Raw genomic sequence first — 23951 nt, forward strand, 5'->3', positions numbered from 1 at the left:
CTATCATAATTTGAACTTCAAGAAACAAAATGCGAGAATGACGGTATTGCCAAAAAATGGTCAGACAGAAAAAATAAATGTTGTATCAGTACACAAAGAGAGTGTGGTCTTGAAGCGCTTAATGTCCTAGCTATCAGCCATTTGGTTCTGAATTCCATCATACGGAAACTAATGTAATTTTCTGGTGAACGATTTTTAACCCAAACTGTATTCCGAAGTAATTTTGATTTAGATGAATATTTTGTTATCTCATTACAGAAATGGACGTTCCACACTTAGATTTATTTCGTTAATCAATGATTAACCAAGCGGATACACACAATTGGGGACGGCAAAATAAGGCAGAAGTTGGAAGCATCCATAGACTAATTGTCTTCAAATGTCGTCTTGGAATAATGCCAATACCGTTGCTACAGCAAGTAGCCAAAGTTTTCTCCGGAAATAAAAATAAAGAAAAAAAAGTCAACATTTTGCCGTACAAGGCAGAAAATTGTAAATGTCATTTTCAAAGGTAAAATTTACAATTTTATACGGGCTGTCAATTTTTTTTTTCAGTCAAACTGCATAAAATAGTATTAAATCACGACAGTATATATATATACTTATACATTACCATACAAAAGTCTGAAAAACATTCGTAACATAATTATGATTATAGAATCGAAACCAGGAAGTTCCATACACATAATGAAATACAATTCTGCACCAATTGATATGGATATTGTTGTATTAGAAAATTGAAAGCTGTCGTTTCTGCTTTCGACTCATAAAATATCTTGAACCAAACCATAAATAAACAACAAAATCAATTGAACCTGAAATATACACACATATGAATATGAAGTACCTAATATGGTAGTACAGCTATAGATTTGACTAAACTTCAACCAAATCATTGTTAAGTCGTAGACATGTGTAAGCTTTCATTATCTAGAAATTGCTGAATGCTAACGTTACATACCCAATGGAGGACACATCTTAATTTTCACTTTTTCATTGATACTGTCTTGTTTCTCTTCGGTGTCGCTATTATTCCTACATAGATTCCATCTTCAGGGTATTGATGGCCTGGTGTATATTTATGTATATAGAAAGCCAATCAGGCAAATGAAAATAACTATGAAATGTTGGTCGAAAATGTTGATTTTACATTTTTTTGTTCTGTTTTTTTTATTATTAAATTCTATACAGCGAAGTTTATGTTATACATTTATATTCATGAAACACGTGAATTTTACTGATAATGAAAGCAAGCATTATCATTTACCATTAAGAACTAACACCAACATAAACAAAAAGCTGCAGTAGTCAATGCTACAATACTCTTTGAAAAACAGTCAGATACAACAATATATAATGTTACAGAACAGTATATCCATGCAAGAAAATAGGACAAAAAGGCTATTTACTCCAGTGATATCATTAATACTGTTCCTTTTCCAAGACTGGAAGGCGTAAAACCGGAGATCATCCATCTTTGTTTTTAATCGAGGGCCGAGGGAAATTATTTCTCAAAACTAGGAATTTCTGAAGCTTTGGTGGAAACAATTTATTGTCCGCATTCGTGTACCCTGCGAGAAGCGCCAGTAATTACGTTACGAAAAGACATGCTTGAAATTTATCCCACACTTGGGAGGTGTATTTTGCAGCGAAAGTGAGGCTCCTGTTCATTATGGGGCGGTAAGGGATTCCCATCTGTAGACAGACTCTGGGATAACCTAATTACCTTGGTTTTGTAAAATGGAAGTGTATTGATCCAAAAGCTGCTTTCCTGTACAGTTATTTCCCGACACACCGACTAGTCTTTCAAGGCATAGTAACTTGACCTTTCATAAAATGACCGGCTCTCTGTTTTGGACATTCGATAAACCATTAGCTATGGATCGTATTATGGATAATGTGTGTTTTGGTTTAAGGCATCGAAAATAAAGTATACTTTCATAACAAATCTAGGGAATGTGCATATACCATTTTGGTTGGTCGATCTACGTGAATCACTTAGAGGTGGAACGGCTATCTCTGTCATCAATTAAGGTAATCTCAGAGCCCAGTCGGCTTGTCGTATAGTTTGGTCTGTGAAATATCTGATGTATCCTCTCGTGTATCAAGCCGACATCTCGCGAGATTGGCTTGTCGCTATGGAGGCACGCGATGCCGTTTCTCACCTCCCCGTCTGCTGTGAGGTGTAATGTTCCACTGAATGGCGACGGTCGGAATAGTTTCAATTGTTTGTGTCTACCGAGCGCATTTTGTGTGAAACACGAGCCAATTTCAAGTATTTGTCAAGCATGGGTCAGATGCATCAGCATGTACGTGGTCAAATACTGCTGGCTGTTTTCTCTCACAGACTAAAGCTTTGTCTGTATTGTTTATTGTAGTGCTTGACATCATACATTATTCACCATGATATTTTTAACGAATGCAAAACATAACGATAGCAAGAAAATCTTCCACTTGAAGCTTTCAAATGCCGTCACTTTTGAGTCGTCTCCAAGAGACAAATTTGAACAATTTTAACAAATTTCATACTTTTATCATTTCTCATAAACAACATTACTTAGTTCTGTTAATCCTTAATGAATATAAATGACGTTAGCTTTCTGGCACGACATAAGGTCGTAATTTTCTCTAAATGTTCCTCACACAAAGTTGATAAATCCATGGATCCAGATTCACAAAAGTTTCAAACGTCTTTGACAAGACAAGTTGATTAATATTTTCCCTTTACTACAACGAGGCCCTTTTCAAAAACGGCAGTTAAGAAACAAATTAAGTCAAGAATAGAAATGATCTGGAACTCGATTGTGAAGAGAAAATATCCTTGATATACGTTTCCTACCTAAATGTGAAATTTTTTTCCCACCCCTCTTTTCCCTGATATTTAAGCAGAGCAGTTTTAGATCTAGGATAATTACCAGGTGTGCTGTCTACAGGGGTTGTTTTCTTACAATATACATTACAAGGAGTCTTTTATTTCCATATTTTTGTAATTTTGTTTACGTCTATAAACAAAAGTACAACAAAGTAATACATATATTGCAATATTGCATTACAGAGTCAACAACACAAAGACAACGTTGGAACTTTTGAAGTCAAACCACAGACACGAACAGGAAGTAAAAAGACACTAAAACAAAAGAAGGATATCATTCAGTACCCATGCCTTTCAATACGCCTTCTTTTGCAGCCAAAACAACGTTGTTTTATTATTTTTGCCATTTGATACGCCTTGTTTTGTTACATACAAGAACCATCAATGCATGCGTTACTCAGAAATACCCCTTAAGTTATCAATGTTCGGTATCACTCCTCCCCCCTCCTCCGGAAGTTTTTCTGACCCTTTGCGAAAAGTGCCAGTAGAGCAAGTTTTGTAGACAAAACCATTTTTTCAAAACGTTTTGATTTTTTAATCCCTCTTCTTGAGAATTATAGTTGGAAGGTGGGGGGGGGGGAGACTTTTATCTATCATGGTATGAATATTAATCTTTTGAGTACGCTTTGTTTTTCTTTCGCTTGTTTCCCAGTCTGATATCATATCTGCCTGCATATATTGTAATATATTAACAACACATCCTCTCTCGTGTTTACAGTGAACCTGGTGGGCGGTGTGATTGAGTAGGTTATCTACCTTATTGCTATCACTTGACTGGTAAATGATTCTCATAATTGACAATACGAATGATTGTTCCTGTCAACGCGCACCTGTTGTCAGTATATCTATGCATGTGAATATTGATACGTTAAATTTGCAAGTGTGTTACGTGCATATGAACATGCCTCAGGCTACTTTAGCATTGCCAGCTTGTGCGCATGTCTACATTTGACCTTCACTTTGCACCTTTGCTACTTCTATCATTGAGCTTTTAGCATTACTGAATGTATTTTGTCTTTGCTGTCCGCCCCTCCTTTTTACATGACTCGTATTTTAATTCTAATACTCCAATAGTTGGTCAGTTATCAGAGATATGTACACACGTTTTGGGAGTACTAAACATTTCTGTAAATATGTAGGTTGCTGTGACCTACATTTTGCATCACTTTATTGGTCTAGGTAAGGCTTTGTCTACAACTGCATTTTCACTTTTTTTATCAAAGCGGGAAAAAAGGAATTACATTTATAGTTTTAAAGTATTCTGTCAGCTAGTCTGATGTTCAAGTAGTACCAAGTAACTATCAGAATAAACTAACTCATGTCAGTGATTCCTATTAAAAACATTAATAAACAAAGTCACAGAATGCTGTCAAACTGTCTTCCTAGCTAACGACAACAAAAATAATTTAGTTTAAATATTAAATACATACGAATTTATAATAATGACAGGGTTTTATGAGTGAAACTGGCTATTATCGGATGGGCCATACCATCGTTCATTGGTAATAATCAATACTTTATTCAATCATTCAACCTTATTAGAAAACAAACACTTCTGGTGAATGAGCTATTTCCTTCGATCTTTAACATTTATCACTTAAAAAACCCTAGGACGATTCGGTTTCACTTAAGACATTTTAGACAAAGGGATGTTAACAACAAACAAAAAAACCAATGAGATGATTATTTTATCTGTAGATTGCGGTTCTTGAAGTGATTATGCTTAAGATGAATTATCCAGAGTTATGTTACGTGGGAAAGAAGTCACTGGAACAGTGATAAGTAGTCTTTGTTTACTTTACAACTCTTTGTTTTCGATCGTGTTTACAAATTCTGATAGCTACTTGGTTGCAACATTTGTAACTTGCATTGTTAGTTTGAGAAGGATGTGTTGTAAACGAGAGTACTCTTCGACTTTACCCTTCCGTAAGTTCGTGACATCTTAATAAGTACCTATTGCTCTAACGTTCTATTGAAAATATAATGTATTTTAGAGTTTTTTCCATATCTAAGAACCATGATAACGTCTTATGCAAGCTAGTTCTCGGAATCAAATGACCAAAACAAGTCCCTCCAGATTTATATATAGTACGTGTAGTTTGCAAAACTATTTTCAAAAATATGCTTGAGGTGTTCAAGCAAGCTTGGTGATATAACGGCGGTCAACCACGGATCTTTGATATATTTAGGAACATAGCAGCATATTTTGCGGTAATGGAATACATTTGGTAAACATGTATATATCATTCCAAAAGTTATGGCCAATTTACTTACAAAAGCACTTAAGCGCCCGTTTTCAATTTCTGCAAAGCGAAATTACGTTATTGTAATGTACAGTGTGAAGTTAGATTTTTAGGTTTAGTATGCACCTGCCAAAAATTCACTTAGTCACTTTAAGAATAGTTAACAATGGAAAATTTAAAAAATTTGAAAAATGTTCAAAATTTTAAAAGGACATGATTTATGTTGCAAATATATGCATATTTTATTACGATGCATTTTACATTGTTAGTACATTACACTGACTGTGGGTGGGTTACCACTTAATTTCCTCCTATCTGATATTAAAATGTTCCTTGCTTACGGACTGCAGAATATCAAATCGTTATGTAATGAACATTACATCAGTCGGTAGAGTTGACGTTATAAAGTTTTAGAGCGTATTGTTAAAAGCATACCTTGTATTTATTCCATTCATTAAAATCTAAGGTTGTCTTAATTAAAATAAATATTAAAAAAACACAAAACAAAAGAAAACATCAGTTCTGGAAAACAACAGAACATTGCTGAAGGAACTTGAGCGGAAGCTGTGTTGTCTGTAATTAGTATATTGTCTAAAACATTTGTCACGTCCTGCTTACAGGTATTATGTAGTTCTCTTTAAGAAACAACAGTAGACCTGACTCAAACAATTCATAGTCCAAAATGTAAATATTGCAGATATGAAGTTGAATGTACTTTATTTCACAATACAAATCTTCCGGTTAGTATACACACGTTGTAATATTGACGATTTGACTGGCACTGATTCAGGAATCCTAGAAATTGTGATATTGATTTGTGCGTTTACTAAAACAAATACACATAATACTAATATCGATTAGGTAATCTACAACACTGACTCAACATTGGCCAAGAAAGAATTTTAAATAAATCATGAAGAATGATTTGTTTGGGAAAATTAGAATGCAACACAAAAGAATAACTCGGTAAAACGTAGTTTTATTGGTTCTATGTACATCCCAGTATGTCCGAATATATTTGGCTGTAAGTGGAGAGATGGTGAAACAGACTTCTCGGTAGAATTGGATAATGATGTAATAGTGAAATTCGCTTGATGAATAGAGCACGGACTTACTTACTTATATAGGATAGTCTGCAGATGCAGTGATTAACGTGCGATATTTTTCAAATTGTCGTAACCTTGAAAATATAAATATCCTTCGGACATCACATTGCAAAGAAATAATTATGGACCGGTAATGCTTGTTTATCAAATACAAAACTTGATATAATACTGACAAAAAAAATTATTTGGATTTTTTTGGTTGTGTTTTTTGTAGTTTCTTTCATCTGCAAAAATATTATACTAAACCGAAAACTAATTCGTCAATATTTATTTAGTAATTATTGAAGATCATTGCTTTAAGCTTAAAAGTACACACGACCTTACAAATCCGGACCAAACGTCATGACGTCAGTTTCCCCCAGGGTAGTTGGACTGCCATGGTTTTGGGTGGGAAAGAGATTGATGACGTGCGCTGAGTTGCCGATGATCAGATCCAGAAGGCGATAAGTGTGGCGACATTTCGTTGACAGGTGGTTTTACCAGGTGAATGACCGTTCTAGGGTAACATCTCGTCATTGACACCTGTGTGATTGTGTCAGATTAGGGATCAATTCCAGATTTTACGTGTTAATATACTGCGATTTTATTAGTTTATTACCTGTGACCGTACCTAGGCAATTTAGTGCATGATTTATCATTTCAATATCATTATGTTCATTCAAGCATCCAGATACATTTTTGTGAATATATATTGTTTTTACCACTAAACGAGCATTGATATCAATTACATCATAATTTTTTAATTGATATTTCAGTACATACCTGTATAACCAGTCACCTTATATTAGAATAAAATTGACAGGCGGTAATTTTCCTATTTTTTAAAAGCATTGTGTTGTTTATGCTTGGAATTTTATGTTTTCTTTCAGTAAACTACAGAAATAAGGGCGAATGTTCCTATAACTTAAGTTATATGCAAATATGTTATTATAGTAAAAATGAAATAAAACACGCAATTTTGCTGTTTTCTTCACATTGGGAGAATTAATGAGAATAATAGTAATCATCTATTGCATAAAAATGTAGATTCATTTAGCTGTTTGTACAGTTGTGGAACCAAAGCTATGTGGTATCTATACGTAGCACTGAAATTTCACGTACCTCCCACTTCAAATGGACAGATGATGGCTTTTGATTAATAAAATAATAAATAATAAAATAATAAATACAAAGATAAAAATCGTATTTGCGAATTTGGGTTTCAGAAACACCATTTTTATATTATAGTTATAAATCTAGTTCAGTGAAAATTTACCATGTGTTTGAAGTTTGCATGGATTTAATGTCATCACATACCCATACTTGAACTAAGCAAGAACTTTTTAAATAAAGTTGTTTTAGAATATTATAGTTATTGATATGATATCAGTATTCTATGCTACAGTTGACAATGGTTACGTATGATATAAATTATTCTCTTTTACAGATATCATCATTTCATAAACAAAGTCTTGAATAAAGATGATAAATGGGGTTGATAAGTATGGAACTCTTTTTGGATTCGAGATTAAAATATCACAATAAGGAAACACAACCGTGGAAACACCCTCTTGAATAACAATAAACACAATCTCTTGTCTGCATTCACGGGACGTGTCCCTTTAACAGACTATATCTAAACTATGTAGCATGTCTTACGAAGCGGATCAGCAAATGCCAATAATATTGTAAAGCATATTATCAAAACAATTATCATTTTATATTTTGATATATTTTTTTTCTCTGTGTGAAAAATTTGGGTTCAAAGATTAGTAACCCAAGGTCTGAAATGTCCATTTAATGGTGCATATTTGACAGCAGTTTATAAAAGTTCATAATCTTTTGGTATTATTTAACTTAACCAGGGGAGTGACGAAATATTAATTAATTGTAATTAATATTAACTATATTATTACATATGATATATGTCAGTCATGATAAAATATCATAATGAAAAATTAATTAATGCCCATCAGCTTAATCAATTACAATTCAGTGGACACGACAATATCAAAGACTGAAAAATGTAGCGATTTCCGTAGGAATTTTTATTAAAACGGTATTAGATATACTATTAATAAAGAAATAACGTCATTAGCCAGGAACTATGTCGTTTCAATGGATATTAAAGTATGGGTTGATTTCGAGTGACTATGACAAAGACAACTTTTGTTAACATTCCAAAGCTATTACAAAATCTCGACAAAACATCTATTGTTTATCGCGGATTTATACAAAAAATATTGTCATATTCTGTTTTTTGTCAAGCAGTGTATCAACATTGTGTATTAAAGTTGATATATCTGGTGTAAATAATTTTAAGCGACTTTTCCGATACACGGAAAAGAAATATAAATGGCAAAAAGAGTTCACATTACTTATGATAAGTTAATACTGGGACACATTTACAAGCCGTATTTGATATTTTGGTTAGGTACCAGTTTTAAAACATATTCTCATTTTAACTTTACTAATACAACATATCGCTGATGATCACTCTGATATTTCTATGATATGTCAAGTCATCAGTCAGATAAAAAAAATAAATAAAATTGAAATTTAATTATAATAAAATGACTCCACCTGTCTACCGAGTAGATCAATTAACATATAGTTTGTATGAGGATTTGCATAAACGTTCAATTTTAATTAACAAATATCATATTTCCTTCCCGTTTAAGAGAGTCAGTTCCGAGATATCAACGACATCGCATGCATTAAAATCAATAGTAACACATAACCCGTGGGGTACAAAATAGTCCGTTCTGCCACAAACCGTTACATTTTTCCGTGACAGGTCCGGAAACCCGCTCCAGTCCGGGTATTATAATGATGGCAGAGGGCCCGAGGGAGTAATTATTAGCTTCAAGAGTTCCAGAATCCACGGGATTAGTTTTGCCTTATGCTACAGCCAAATAACAATAATTCGACAATAGAAGGGTCACTAGTCGAGTGAGATGGAGACAAATATTGACTTTACTCCTTCAAGTGAACATTGCCCAGACACTGGGAGATCAATACTAATCGAATTTTGGTAAGAGTTAGAAGACGGTGCATTGTAAACAACAGAACCAGCGACGGTGATGGCACTAAGTTATACTGACGGAGAACCACATCTGGCCGAAATTTATACAATAATAACCCCGTTTAGAATATGTTCAGTGAATCAGAAATTTGTACGAATCTGGGAATTCTCGATAAATAAGAAGGACTTTTCATGTCATTCAAGGGTAGTTGGTAAAATAAACATTAATGTTTATTTATTCGGAGACGACAAAAGGGAGGTTGTAATTTGATGTAACAGCCTCTTTCATCCGAAATGTTGGCACGCGCAGCTTTTTGCTGATTTCCACCTCACCTCACGTGACATGTTGAGCTGATGCAGGCCTAATTAGGTCCAATTTTACGGTAGACGGAGGACAGATTTTTACCACGATTTAGATACATTATTAATGGGTTCTAAATGTACTGTAATATAGCGCTAAAACACTGCTTTGTTGTAACATTAAAAATTGACTCGAGTAGAATAAAAGTATTGTTTGAAGAATACCTAACGCGCCATCGGCGCATATCTAAAAACCTCTTTCACCATTGGAGTAAATTTATCTGTAGAGTGTAATTGAAGATTTTAAGTTAAAGATATTTTATTCACCAGTGCTGTTTAACTAAGAATTTACAGTGCAAACAGTAGGCTGCCTTTAGAATGGCATGAAAAAATTAACATATTTTAAAATTATATTCTTTGAGGTCACCTATTATGTATAATAATGAATATTTACACGTGTGGTGTTAGTGAATTTTGCCCTAGAAAAGATTGGTACAATAAAACCTACACACATAAGCCGTATGTTACCGGCATGTTATATAAAATTACATGGTGAATTCTATTTTGATAAATTACTTTTAGATTTAGTTTTTTTAATAGCATCTTAGCATTGATAAGATGCTATGATTTTCGTCAAACGCTGTAATCCCGTCTATAAAAAAAATAAAAATTATCACCGATTTGCAAATAAAACCTGATTTTCACTAAAAACCCTAAATAAATCAAATTGTATGTTTAAGTTGTGTTTTTTACAGCACGTTTGATAAGGAATAAGTTATATATTGATGTAGGTTTATTTCGTGAAACGCTAAGTAGGACATATACCTGAATTACGCTTTCTTCATCAGCTTAGATATAAATTGATTAGTTTCAAATTTATCACATGTATATTTCCTCAAATACATTCACAAGTATCATTATTTAAAGTACGATTTAACGACGAGATGGATTGTAAACATACAATAGATTTCAAACAAAGCATTAGTCAATCACCAAATATTTAACAATATTTCATGAATGTTTTTTGACAGAAGGCAAGTTCCGATGAGCAATTCTACAGTAGCAACCCGATGGAAAACATCCACTCATTGTAACCATATCGAATTTTATCGATGATATTAAGGGATGCATTTTCTCTCCTATCTCTACCATAGCGTGTTGTCATCTTCCGGTTTCAAAAAGAATTAGTCACTCTAGGTCAGAAAATGTAGTCCTGTTATACAATCAGATTAAAATAGATGTTAAATAGCTTATCAGAGTTTTCTTTTGTTTACGGACGCTTGATGTTATAAACTCTACACAAGTATGACCAAATACGTTCATGCAGGCTCATAAAATCACGGACATATTTCGATTTAATCTTAAACAAACCCTTAAAAATCTTATCTTTTTTTGTCCTTCAATCCGTGGCGTGTTCGGGTCAATATTTGAAACGGCACTCCGGTCCATAAAGTATAGGTAGGCGCTATCAATAACAGATGAAATATTAAAAATAATAGTTTTATCAAATTAAGTGGCCCTTTTGTATCAGGTGTGCATGTATTACTTACTCGGAAATTTTGAATCGTTTACATGGCAACATATTACAGGTCTCAACATATAGCAAAAACAAAATGTCCGTTAATGATTAAACTTGGATTGGATGTTTAATCAGTTGTCAATATTTCTGTATCATAGACCCATATTGAGAAGTTGTTGGTAAAAATCACGGAATCTTTTAGGTTTTTAAGACAGTGCCAGATGATCGTAGTCAAAAGGCGCTTACAGTGGATAATAATACAAAAATTAATCCCCTGGATACGATAAGCTCATCACCATTAAAAAACAACAAAAAAACAAAAACCAAGAAAAACACAAACTTGCAATAAGACTAATGTTATTCAATTAATAATTCCAGATATACAAACGGCAATATTCAAAATTTCTTAAATAAATGGCCGAATACGTTTGATTTCTTGTTATTACTAAAACAATCTGAACATACCATATAAAGTGTTAAGTTTAGGTCATAATGACTGTTAAATTAATGTAGCCTGAAATTTTAACTCGGATTTAAGAAGCCCTTTTTATCATATTATTGCATTTTATGATAACAGAAATGAGTTTGAACCAAGTCTGTAAAAGACATGAAATAAAACTCAGATTTAATAACTTAAATCCTAAGGGAAAACCTTGTTTGTAAACATGCGTGAAATAAAATTCAGCTTTGATAATTTAAACCATTCTCTGTATACTTTTGAAGAAACTCTACTTGGCGACAATTGGAGAAATGTTTACACTAATTTAATTTTAAAATATTTACACGTATTTAGATTAAGAATAACATGTACTCTGTGAATATACCATAAGATAATAAACACGCTATGTATCAGATTAGTTATGTTTAGATAATGTCGTCTTTACAGAATTCAATGAGGATTTCAATCACGGATTAAAATTAATTAGGATTACATACGCTGTTGGTTTCTCTGTAGGCGGGCTGTTTTGCCCGGCGTCCGTCGGATTATCAAACGTACAATAAACAACAAATCCCATTGCTAGAAAAAATCCGGACTGTGCCAGAGAGAGAGATAGAGAGAGAGAGAGCAGGGGACCCACTGTTCTCCTGTATACTCTACATAACAGCAAAACGTCAGGTATTATATGTGTGCGTTCATTATGATAATGTTAGTATTTAAAGGTTACGGAAACCGCCCAGTCGTATGTAGCTATGGTCTATATTTACTCAGTAATTGATGAAAGGTTTTTTTTAAATATCAGCAGAAAATGAACAATGATGGCACCGAACAAAACGCTGCGGGAACATCTCATCAACCCGATAAAGTAGCGTTTCCATCCCCACCAGGAATATTCGCTCCGATGAGCCATGCGTAGCTAACTTTACTTGTACTTCACTGCGGGTGAGCTCATCAAATCCGCTGCTTATTCACTTAACCAAGAGGCGTGTCACAGTACGGCTAATTGATTAGTACTGCCTATGGGCGTTCAGGTGGGCGGAGCCAATTCATAACGCTATAAGGAAAGCAGGCTTTCCATTGGTCGATGTCTAGCAATGTTTACCTTTCAATTACTGGCCGTATGACAGTCAAATAGCGGAGGATTTCTTCAACATGCTGAAAGGACACATATAGTAGGCTATCGGAGCAGTAACTGTAGTCAATGCATACAATAGCGTTTCTACTCGACGAACTGAAGACAATTGGTGTATAGATAGAGTTTACTATCGTTGAATACATACTCCACTGACCATGGAGGGATAGTAGTGGCGATTTTTTTCAAGTACGGAGTAAGTGGTCACTTACATACCTACGTGGGTGTCACATCTGAACCGTGGTGGCTCTTACCTGGACCGTCTGACGCCTGTTGCACACACTTGTAAACAAAACGGTGAGCAGGGACGAGAAGAGACACGGTGCATCTCATCAATAGATGACATCACAATCATGTTACCCCGTTTTAGTGATTAATAACATATGATCTGTTCCTGGACTTTTCTTGAATGAAAGGAAAAGATATTCTGGATATTTTTGTGGCTCCAATATTTTTTGGACATCTATACTTGTCATTAACATAACATCTTTTTGATATTAAAACACTGACTATGCTTCTAGAAGGCGGATCAGCAGATATGTTAGCTGCGCAATCTAAGATCTTGTTCCAATTGAACAAGTACTATAATGAGCGGGTGCAGTCGCGACAGGGTGCCACCATGAAGACCATTCGTGAGGTGTGCAAGGTGGTGCAGGATGTACTCAAAGAAGTAGAAGTCCAGGAGCCTCGATTTATCAGCTCTTTGAACGAATCCAATGGACGATATGAAGGTTTGGATGTTGTTTCCCCTACCGAATTTGAGGTAGTGCTTTATTTAAACCAAATGGGTGTGTTTAATTTTGTTGACGATGGTACGATACCTGGTTGTGCTGTTTTGAAACTCAGCGATGGTCGGAAACGGTCAATGTCGTTGTGGGTGGAATTTATCACAGCGTCAGGGTATCTCTCCGCCAGAAAAATAAGGTCTAGGTTCCAAACTCTAGTCGCACAAGCAGTGGACAAATGTAGTTACAGAGACATTGTGAAAATGGTCGCAGACACGACCGAGGTTAAGCTTCGGATTAAGGAAAGGTTTGTGGTGCAAGTGACCCCAGCTTTTAGATGTGGTGGTATTTGGTGTCGTAGTGCTGCACACTGGCCTGTACCCCATATACCCTGGCCAAACCCGAACCTCGTAGCCGAGGTCAAGACAGAGGGATTCGATCTACTATCCCGTGAAAGCATCTACATGAAGGACAAACAGAGCGCAGCCGAAGGGGATGCATGGGCCATGTCGTTCAAGTATGCCGAGGACAGACTTCTGTATGGGGGGTGCAGGCGGAAGTGTCTAAGTATCATGAAAACCTTCCGCGACAGACACCTCGACATTCCGGGACAGCCCATCACCTCCTATATCATGAAGACCCTACTTCTGTACGAATGTGAAAAACACCCGCGAGAAATCGAATGGGATGACACGTGCTTAGGGGACAGACTGAACGGCATATTACTTCAGCTTATTTCATGTTTACAGAACAGGAGATGTCCACATTATTTTCTACCAAACGTTGACTTATTTAAGGGCAAAACCACATCCGGAATGGACAATGCTGCAAAACAAGCGTGGCGAATTCTCCGGGAACTTTTAACGAATCCAAAAAGTTTAGAAAAGCTTTAAATGTATTTTGTCTGTGATGTTGTGTATTCGTGGAACGCTGAATGATGTGTTGTTAAATCAGAGGTCCAGTATCAACAGAAATTTATCGTAGATTGAGATGTATGGACGAATTCCCTATCTATCAACCAGACAAGGAACATTGGGATATTGCTGGTAGGCATAATGATAAAAACAAAAGTAAAATATATTATAAGGGGGAAATCTTCATTGTTAATAAGTCTTTTCTGATTTATAAAAGATTTCAATGCTTTAGCGTGAATTTTATTTTGAATTTGATTGTATAATTTACCAAATCATATTAGTTAGTCATGCGAGTTATCATAGACAATTTTTTGTGTGATTCAACGTAACGTGGTATGAGTTAGTGAGGGTAAACGGTAAACGATATAGGGAAACAATTTTAAAAAAACTCGGGAATGGGGGAGCGGACAACAGCTGACACTTGTCTCCAGTACACGGTGAGATAGGACTAGAAGCTGCTTTACTGTTGACGATAGAGGTCATTGCCGGCTGAAACGCATTAACCTGATATACAAGGCTTTTTGGTGCAGTTGTGTGATGTAATAATACCCAAATGTATGGATTTATGCAGTGGATTGAGATGTGTTTGGAACATATTGCTAATCTCGGTGAGTGCCAATGTAATGAGTTCTGAAAGAAAAAATAGAGAAAATCAGAGAAAACTAAAGAAAATTAAAACAAGAAATACCTCTGTTGCCGGAACATATATCAAATTTAAATGACAACCTGTCGTGTTTATTCGGTACAGAGTGATAATAAACAATGCGGTAAGGATACATGAGCATTTTGATACCAAAGATAAGCGAGTTTCCTGTAGTAGAGAACTGGATTAATCTATGAATGTGTTGTAAATGTTTGCTTATGGTTTTACTATAGGTATGTGAAACAGTGAGTGGTTGTTTTGATATACATTATCTAAATTAAGCGCTATATTGCGTAATTTGTTAACTGTTAAGAAACATTGTTGTTGTCTTTTATGTATTTTTTTCAATAAGGATTGTACATGGATACACATTTTTTTTTAAAATTCTAAGTTATTATAGTGTTTATAAACACTTGCTTCTTAAAAAATTCCATTTCATGTCAAAAAAGAAATATGTACAAAATTAAAGACAATTTCAACAAAAATTATGTTTCCCGTTATGTTTGCCACACTGCAGGAATATCTCCCATAATTTCCATTTTCAAAACAGACCATTCATAATAAAAGCATGTGACAAACGGTTAAAAATAATTTTCCAGTTACTGTTATCTCTCAAATCATAAACCCTCAGCCCAGATTGCCTAAATTCCGGCCTGAGGATAAGCGTTCTGGTCGTCAACCGCTACCATGATCTCTCAACATCTCAGCAGGCCTCCCATAACACTAAATATGACTTCGTGTAGAGTTCCATGGGTTTCAAGTGGATATCTCCCACCACTAGCAATATGAAAACTTGAAAAAAAATCCCCATTCATTTACAAACTATACACTTGTCGAAGGAACTTTTGCAACTGTCTACTATTATGTTAACACCAAATTACCTCAGTTGTCTTCAATAACACAGAGTTGTATAGTGTTAGTGGGGATACAGTCATGTTTGTTTTTCTCTCTGTCGTTATAATTGCATTTTTGTGTTCCACTTTTTTCCCAATAGATGAGTGATTAGAGGGTGAAGGAGGGAATAATGACTTATCATGTCAACACAAAACATCTACGCTGCTAATTAAACGTATCTTGCTACATTTTAGCCAACTTTTGAAAGTATATTGCAATTTTCTGTTAATGGAACAGGTCTGAAGTTAACAAATCTTAAGATGCTTTCTAAAGTCTAAATATTTTGTGATTATGTCGTTAATGAATAGTCATATTTTCGCAAAATGATAGAAATGAATTCAACAACACATGTTGAAACAAATCAAAATATTATACTGTTATTTACATTTCCAAAAATAGAACATAAACAACGCTACTGCAGAATTACAATAGTTTTTTAAAGTTGAAGTGACATTTAAAATTTTATTTATGAACACCCGATTGTTATTTGTAAATAATTGATATTTTCATGAACAGAAAGTGCCTATTTGTTTGATAAAGAAAATAATGTTATGAATATATATATAACTTATCCATAATGAGTATGGGTAACAGTCCCACTGTTATCTATGCTCTATTTTCGTCTTTGTACTCACAGTTGAAATGTTCCTCTAACCCTTATTTGTATACACTTTAAATATTGGAATTAACACCCATATGTAATATTTTACTTTATCACTAAAAAGGCTTAAAGTCATTTATTTTATCGACAAAAATATTATCATGTCACACAATAAATGTATAAACATGATTGAAACTGTTAAAAAATATTCTTACAGTGCCAGTTCATTGGCCTAGTATAGAAAGTAGAGATATGATAGAGAGCGTATGAAAAAATATAACAAGGTTTTGACAAAATGAAATTGAAAATGGCAATATCGACATAAACAAATGAACAAGTCACCTGTTTTCAGTATATGTAAAATATCACTGATATCCTCTCCGAAAAATTGTTAATGGTTTCGACTCCGACAAATTCATGATGAGAGTAAATCCCTTTAATTTAATTTGCAATTTATGATTATGTTAACTTTTTAAGTGATATCTACACAAATTGGAATACCAGTGAATACAAACAAAACCTAAACACATGTTTCAAAGTTACATTTTTGTCAAAATAAAGGAAGTCTTGAGATAAGTTAGTTGTATAAATAACAAAATTAAAACTGAATGTACAAAAAATGTTTGAAGTATACATTTTACACAGATGATCGGTTACGCCTATTTTAGACAGCAATGTGCACCAACAATTTGATGTAGTTATATATATCTTAGAATTTGGAAAAGGTAAAGTATAACAATGAAATAAAATAAATATGTTTACATGCTTTTATCAAGATAATAATGGCCATTGATAATGATTGGAGTCATGTCCGAGGGAATTTAATTATAAAAATATAGGAAACGCATTAACTTTTATTGTAGTTATGATAGTCATGTCATATAAATCAATTCAAATATCACTATATTGAAGGTGAGTCATGTTACTAAAATCATATAAAACATTATTGTAGTCACTCGCCAACGTTTCCTTAATTAATTTTGAAATTACCTTATATGTTAATTTTGATTTGCATTAAAACACAGTAAAATGTTAAAACAATTTTCTGTAGCTCAAATACACCTGTTCATAGCAATTATTTTGTCTATTTCTTACAATGAAAAATATTCTTGCCCATTTCATAGACACATGATTACATACCTGGATCTATATATAGCTATTTAGTTTTCTAACAGAGAGTGTAGCAAGTTTATGTTTGACTGATCATTCAGGAAACCCACAAGCCGTGACAGCGTCACAAATTACACACATAATGCTGATAAAAGTTCGTCCTCCATCTTTCTGTTACCTCTCTTAATAAACATTGTTGCATTATGATATGCATCATGTACGCTAATTAACCTTGTATTATGTCGGGATGTTAAACTCACGCTGTCACGCATTTATAATGTATAGTTTTATGGAGCAATACATGAAATCATTATGCATCAAATTCATAAAATTTGCAATATAACACATAATAAGTGATGCTTTAATGAAGGGCATAATTTTAAACAATATCCACAACAAAGTTAAACTATTTCATATCAAAGCGACATATTAACATCACCGGAGTGCAGACGAGGGAGCCTGTCGACAGTTATGTGTCTCGCATGAGGTGAATCTCCAAGCATATTTATACCACCCAAGTCGCATTAGAACTATCTACAAAAACTGCCTGGCGGGCAGAGTTTGATCCCTTTTCAATAAACCACTTACAGCCTGATAGCCTTCTGTCCTATGAAAACATTAAATGACATGATAAAAAAGACATATTAGCGAGACATAATAAAAAAAAACTATGTGATGTTACTCCCATTTAATGGTTACGGCCGAGGTGGGACCCAATAGGTCAAGTATGTTCACTCCAAGTATTCTAAAGTGGGTAGAGGACTCTCGTTCATATGTTTCTTTACCTTGAATTCACATCGCATACATTTTTTTCGGAGGCGTTCTTTATATTGGAAGTATGATTTAGTTGATGCTTTTAGAATAAAGAAACAAAATGTTTTCTCTTTTTTATATTCTAAATAATTGCATTTGATATAAAAAAAATACTGTTCTATTTAATTATATCCCTTATCGATGTGGTGGGTGGAAAAATGGTTAATTAGGCAATATTTGAGGCGGTAAACTCAAATCATTCTGTGGTAAATTGTGTGGGATATTTCATATTAATTACAAGAGTGATGGCTTAACATCAGACTTTTTAAATCATGCGTATCTAACATAAGTTTTCCTTAGACACTCGCGGACAATTTAACAGTCTTAAGGCCACCTACACTGTTAATGTTTACTAATTCATATACAGACACACAAAAATGTTCCATCATTGTTATAGGTCTGCGGGCTTTCTGCTCTACCCTTTTTAAAGATCTAATCAAATAATCAGTTTCCACTCTCCCTTTGTGATAATATAGATGAAGTTTGGACACCGTATGAACCGCCTGATTATTATGATCAGCTTAACAGTCGCTAACGTACTGCTAGATGTTGTCGCTAATACTTTAGTACCTGGTGCCTATTTTTGCATCTGTTAAGTACACATAAAACCATAAACTTGACCATCCATATATTGTTACATGTTATTGTATTTAGATATTTCATAATAATATAGCTTGTTCAAATAAAAATGATCAGTGAGAAAAAAAAAAAAAAAAAAAACAAAAATATATTTGATATATTGACATTTTGCATTGAAATCAGTAGGCTGTTTCATGAAATATACCGAAGCCTTTTTATTTGATAAAGAGAAATATCATTGAAAAAATTTAACAATTTTTTAGACAAACATTTCCGCACATTTGGCAAATAAACAATGTAAAACACTGCAGTAACTATAAAAAAAACATAACATGCATTTTGAAGTCTGTTCTTCTGGTGAACGCCGGAATGAAAATTAGCTTTTATATGATGTACTGCATTAAAACATAAATAAGAAACAAACAAACGATTGCTTCTTACTTCTGTCGTGGATTTAACAAAGTTTTGTCTACAACGTCCATGCAAAAGTATTTTATATAATTATATTTCTATCTGATTCAGAAAACAGATGACCACTGTTCATTCATCTAACCATCTATCAGAAGCTATTTTTCTTGACATTTAGGCCAAAGAAATAAATTGTATGTTTAAATTTTATAACATGATACAGATAAATATTAAACTTTAATTCACATCAATTTAGTAACTATATAGGAAAACAGTGATAGAATCAAAAAGATGCCGAAGCAAATGGAAAGAAACATATCAATATGATACAATAACACTTGATCAACGTTTTCTGTAAAATTCCATAATACAACGGGGTACAGATATATATTTCAACTTCCTCCGAGGTGCCGATGTATATTACTGACCCTAATTGAAAAAGGCAGTGAACATGGAAAGTCAGTATGTGCCGTACCAGTGCATCGCTCACTGTTACAGAAGCCTGTCAAATGGTGACATTCCAGAATATACTTGATCACAGGCATCACAAACGTCTGACTGACATCATCATGACGTCATTGATGATTTTTGGATAAGAAGTAAAGAATTTTGTAAAGATGAGCACCAGACCCTGCAGAGAAATTCATGCAGGCAGATACTGCACAAATGATTTAATCTATTGCACGAATAAGCTGATTTCACCACAAAAACGCCCTTTTTACATTAATCTGCAATAAACGAGTCGCTGTAAAAAGAATGAATCCTCATTTTGTATTTCCTGTCATAGCATGGCTATAAATATCAACAAAAATAAACGCTCAAAACATTTGCTTATATAATGTATATGATAAATGAATAAATTAAATTGATAAATAGATAATCAGGAGTATATTTCATAATTTTTATAGTGCGTTTTATTGACATTATTCACCTAAATATACTATTGATTATTATGTATTATTGCACAGTATGCAAGAAATGTTACTTCTACAATAAATAAGATATATTTTAAACTAATGCAGTATCTCAATAAGCGTACGAATACAAAATATATATACCACCAGTAGAATTCAATAAAGAAATAAAGTTTGTATAAAATTGAAAAGCAAAAATTATCGAAATCATTTTTTGTTCATCTCAGTAATGTTATTGGTGATTTATCTTTCCTCTTTATAAGAAATGTCAATTCGTGAATGGCACCAGTACATACTTAAACATATCTAGTTTTCCCTAGGGCAATTTACTGATGAAATATTCATTCGAAAATTCATATGAAATATTTTATTGGAGTCATGGACTATTTTATAGCAACACCATGTACTGGATCTCCAATGAATATTGCCGGAAGAAAAGGCCATGACATTTCTAAACATAATATGTCTTAAGTACATGTCGATATTTATACAGCATTAACGATAAACAATTTACTGTAACAAATATAGGCAAAATTATCAATAACAAGGGAAATGTTGGCCTATCGGTCAATTTTAATAATTGCAATGTTTATTGGTTTGGAATGTCCTGTCGATTTCTTTGGCATTTGGGTTTATTTACAATTTATTTTAGCAATACTTGTTTTTAAATCGCTGCATGCCACTTATAGAACAAACTACTTACTCTCCAGTTCGAACCATTAAGAAAAAAGAGGAAAAAACGAGAATAAAACGGCAAATATCTATTAGCCATACTTATTAGATCTTGTCAAAATGAGCCTCGAAATAGTATAACAGTATAATTAATTTCAGATATAAATAGAAAACGACAAAATGAAAAAAATCCACAATATACTTGTCGGCTTAACATTGTAAACAAAGATACATTTCTTAGACTATCAAAATTACAAATTTCACTTCTTTGCACTGTAGCTGTTTAAAAAATGAGTATAATGTATAAGGGTTATTTCAAAGGCAAGAGAACAAATGAGAGCACAAGACAGATTGCAGTGGCTGGTTTTACCCAAGGCAGGACCAGATGTGTACAGGAATCATCTCAGCGTCATACATGCTGGACAACGTTTTACTTCATAATCTTCAGACTTGAAAAGAAATACGCGATGATATATCCTTATATCGCTTTGAAGGCGATGAGTTTTTCTTTCACATGACTGAATGAAATACAAGATTATTTAATGCCTTCAGATGCCTAAAATGAACGAACTGGATTAATGTCTATTGGATATTTAATGCCATTGGAAAATGACTCCACTCAATTTATTAAGAGGATGCATTTTCATCAAGTTTGGCTCCATCCTTCACCATTATGCACTGTTGTTAAATAAACACAGTGTTGTTGTAGACCACAGACTTTTGATTGAGTCTTCTGAAATGTTTATTTGTCTTGGATGTAATTTATACATAAATCTGTGACGTGACCACACGATCCACATCAATAATTCATTATTCAATATCACACCTTAAAACACATCCCAATATAATATTTATAACAATTTTATGAATACCTGTGAATGCCTGAAGGTAAGTTCCTTCCTTTATTGACTTTAACTATTGAACGCTGCATTTCTTAGTGTTCTTTCCGAAACGGACAACATTAATATTCGCGTTTCCCAACGGCAAGCACAGAATTTAAACAGCATTTGATTGCTCATATCCATTGTAAAATTGACAGCATTAGTCATAAATCACAAGAATTTAAAATCATTTGCCAGTGTTGTGTGATAAAAAGAATGAAAACCAAATGAGATTTACTAAAATTTTTCCAATATAAAATGAGTTATCAATATATATTTAAGTCTTTTCAGGACTTGTTAGTGATGCTAGGAGTCTAAATTTTGAAACTTCGAAGGCGACTGAAAAAAATCCAAATTGATCGAAAAGTCCAAATCTGGATTGGAAGGTACACTAACCCATAACTAAATAAATTCCATAATTTTCACATATCTAATAATTTAAGAAGAACGTCAAGTACATGTGTATATTATGAATCATGCCACTTTTCTAAGCTAATGCCTGAGTTCGATCAATCTATGCCGCCTCATTAAAAAGTATGAAATTATTGCACAGTAGAAATTCATGCACATTTTCTTGACACTGTAAAATGTTTCATCATTTCAAATTCATGATAAAAGTGAAATTGTTTTGATCAATGTTATTTTTATTTCCATATCATATTAAATATGACTTCAGTTAGTTACCTATTAGTTGGTATGATATAGGGATGGAAGTAATTCTATTGCATCCAGAATGCATTTTATTTTACATAAACAAACGACATGTATGATGTATATAAACCATTAAGAATAATTATGACATTTAGAAACATAGTATTTGCATACTGCTGAAACACAAGAATACAGGAACTAAATCTACAATATTTATGCAAAGCCATTGAATAAAGTTATAGTGGTTGACGAATACAAGGCTTAATACATTCGTAAGTACTCATATAATTAAAATGAAATTGGGATTTTAAATTTCGTTTTTGTTTGTATTGACTCTACAATCTTTTCATCTTTTGATCTTATCTTAATACTCTTTTGTACAGCACTGCTGTCCGAAATAACACTTAAACTTAATATATCAATAAAACATTAATCAACAAAGTATGTAAGAATGACAATCACCAAATATTACATTTACAGGACCCAAGATATTGTAGTCTTGACATTTAACTTTTAAAAATATTTATAGCTTAACATGTAAATGCTATGGAATTTGATCAGATATAAAAATATATATCCATAACTTATGATTGTCTCAAATCCATAGTTTGTCCCTGGCAAAGAAACAATAAATAGATAGATAAATAAATAAATAAACAAATAAATAAATAAATGCACTAACGAATACATAAGAACACATTGGGGAGTCGATAGACAATCGGTAACATGCAATATATAAGAAGAACATTTTATACGTAGTGAATCATGTTGGCTCGACATACATGTATTAAAACAAGAAACTTGCAAAATGCTGATTTAAAAACGTACACGTGTCTGCTATGTGACGAAGAAAAATTACTGTCAAATAAACAGAATGAGTGTCTGCTTAAGATGACAAAAGCCCGGGCTCAAAGAGCATTAATGGACATCACGAAAAAAGACATCGCATACAAGAAATAAAGGAATGGGAGGCATCGCACCTCGTTGATAAAGAAAATAAATTAATTAAGTTTTGAAGTATATACATAGGCACACAATCCATAACAGGAACGTGACAGTATATCGTAAAGGTAAACAGTTTGATCTCATTATCGTCACTCTATGGGAACGTTTTTAAAAATCTTGTCGTAAAGAATCGAAGCTAAACATTATCGTTCATGGATCAAGGTTTTCAAATGACAAAAGTATTGTAAATATACATGGAAAATAAAAATATCTTAGCCATATATGTAAGTTAATGAGTACGCATGTTCAAAAACAAAGCGTAAAATAATTATGCATTGGAATTTAAAAGAAATTAAGGTATTGCTTTTCTTTAAAGATCAATAACTCAAACTTCACATTTGGTTTTTGTTAAAGTAGGGTTTTTTTGTCACTACTAGTATTTTCTGCACGTTATATGACACTGTGTGTGTAACCTTTACCCTCAACACCTACCTGGTTCGTTGCACGTGCATTATGTCAGAAATGGAGGCGAGGAGGAAATGTTCTGTAGATCACGATTTCGTAATACAAAATGCCCTCTTTAAAG

General features: G+C 33.4%; 2 protein-coding genes across 2 annotated transcripts in view; one reads left to right on the forward strand and one right to left on the reverse strand.

Moving 5' to 3' along the window:
- Nucleotides 1–23951, reverse strand: part of LOC132562216 (neurobeachin-like) — a 232691-nt gene that overhangs the window by 63922 nt on the left and 144818 nt on the right. The window lies entirely within an intron of this gene.
- LOC132562217 (protein mab-21-like 2) lies at nt 12639–15360 on the forward strand. Its single transcript, XM_060226949.1, has one exon. The coding sequence runs from the start codon at nt 13127–13129 to the stop codon at nt 14231–14233; it is 1107 nt and encodes a 368-aa protein (XP_060082932.1). The 5' UTR covers nt 12639–13126; the 3' UTR covers nt 14234–15360.

The sequence above is a fragment of the Ylistrum balloti genome, unplaced genomic scaffold, assembly GCF_031769215.1.
Source record: "Ylistrum balloti isolate Yb309-2 unplaced genomic scaffold, AGI_CSIRO_Ybal_v1 Utg371366, whole genome shotgun sequence".
Classification (NCBI taxonomy): Eukaryota; Metazoa; Mollusca; class Bivalvia; order Pectinida; family Pectinidae; genus Ylistrum; species Ylistrum balloti.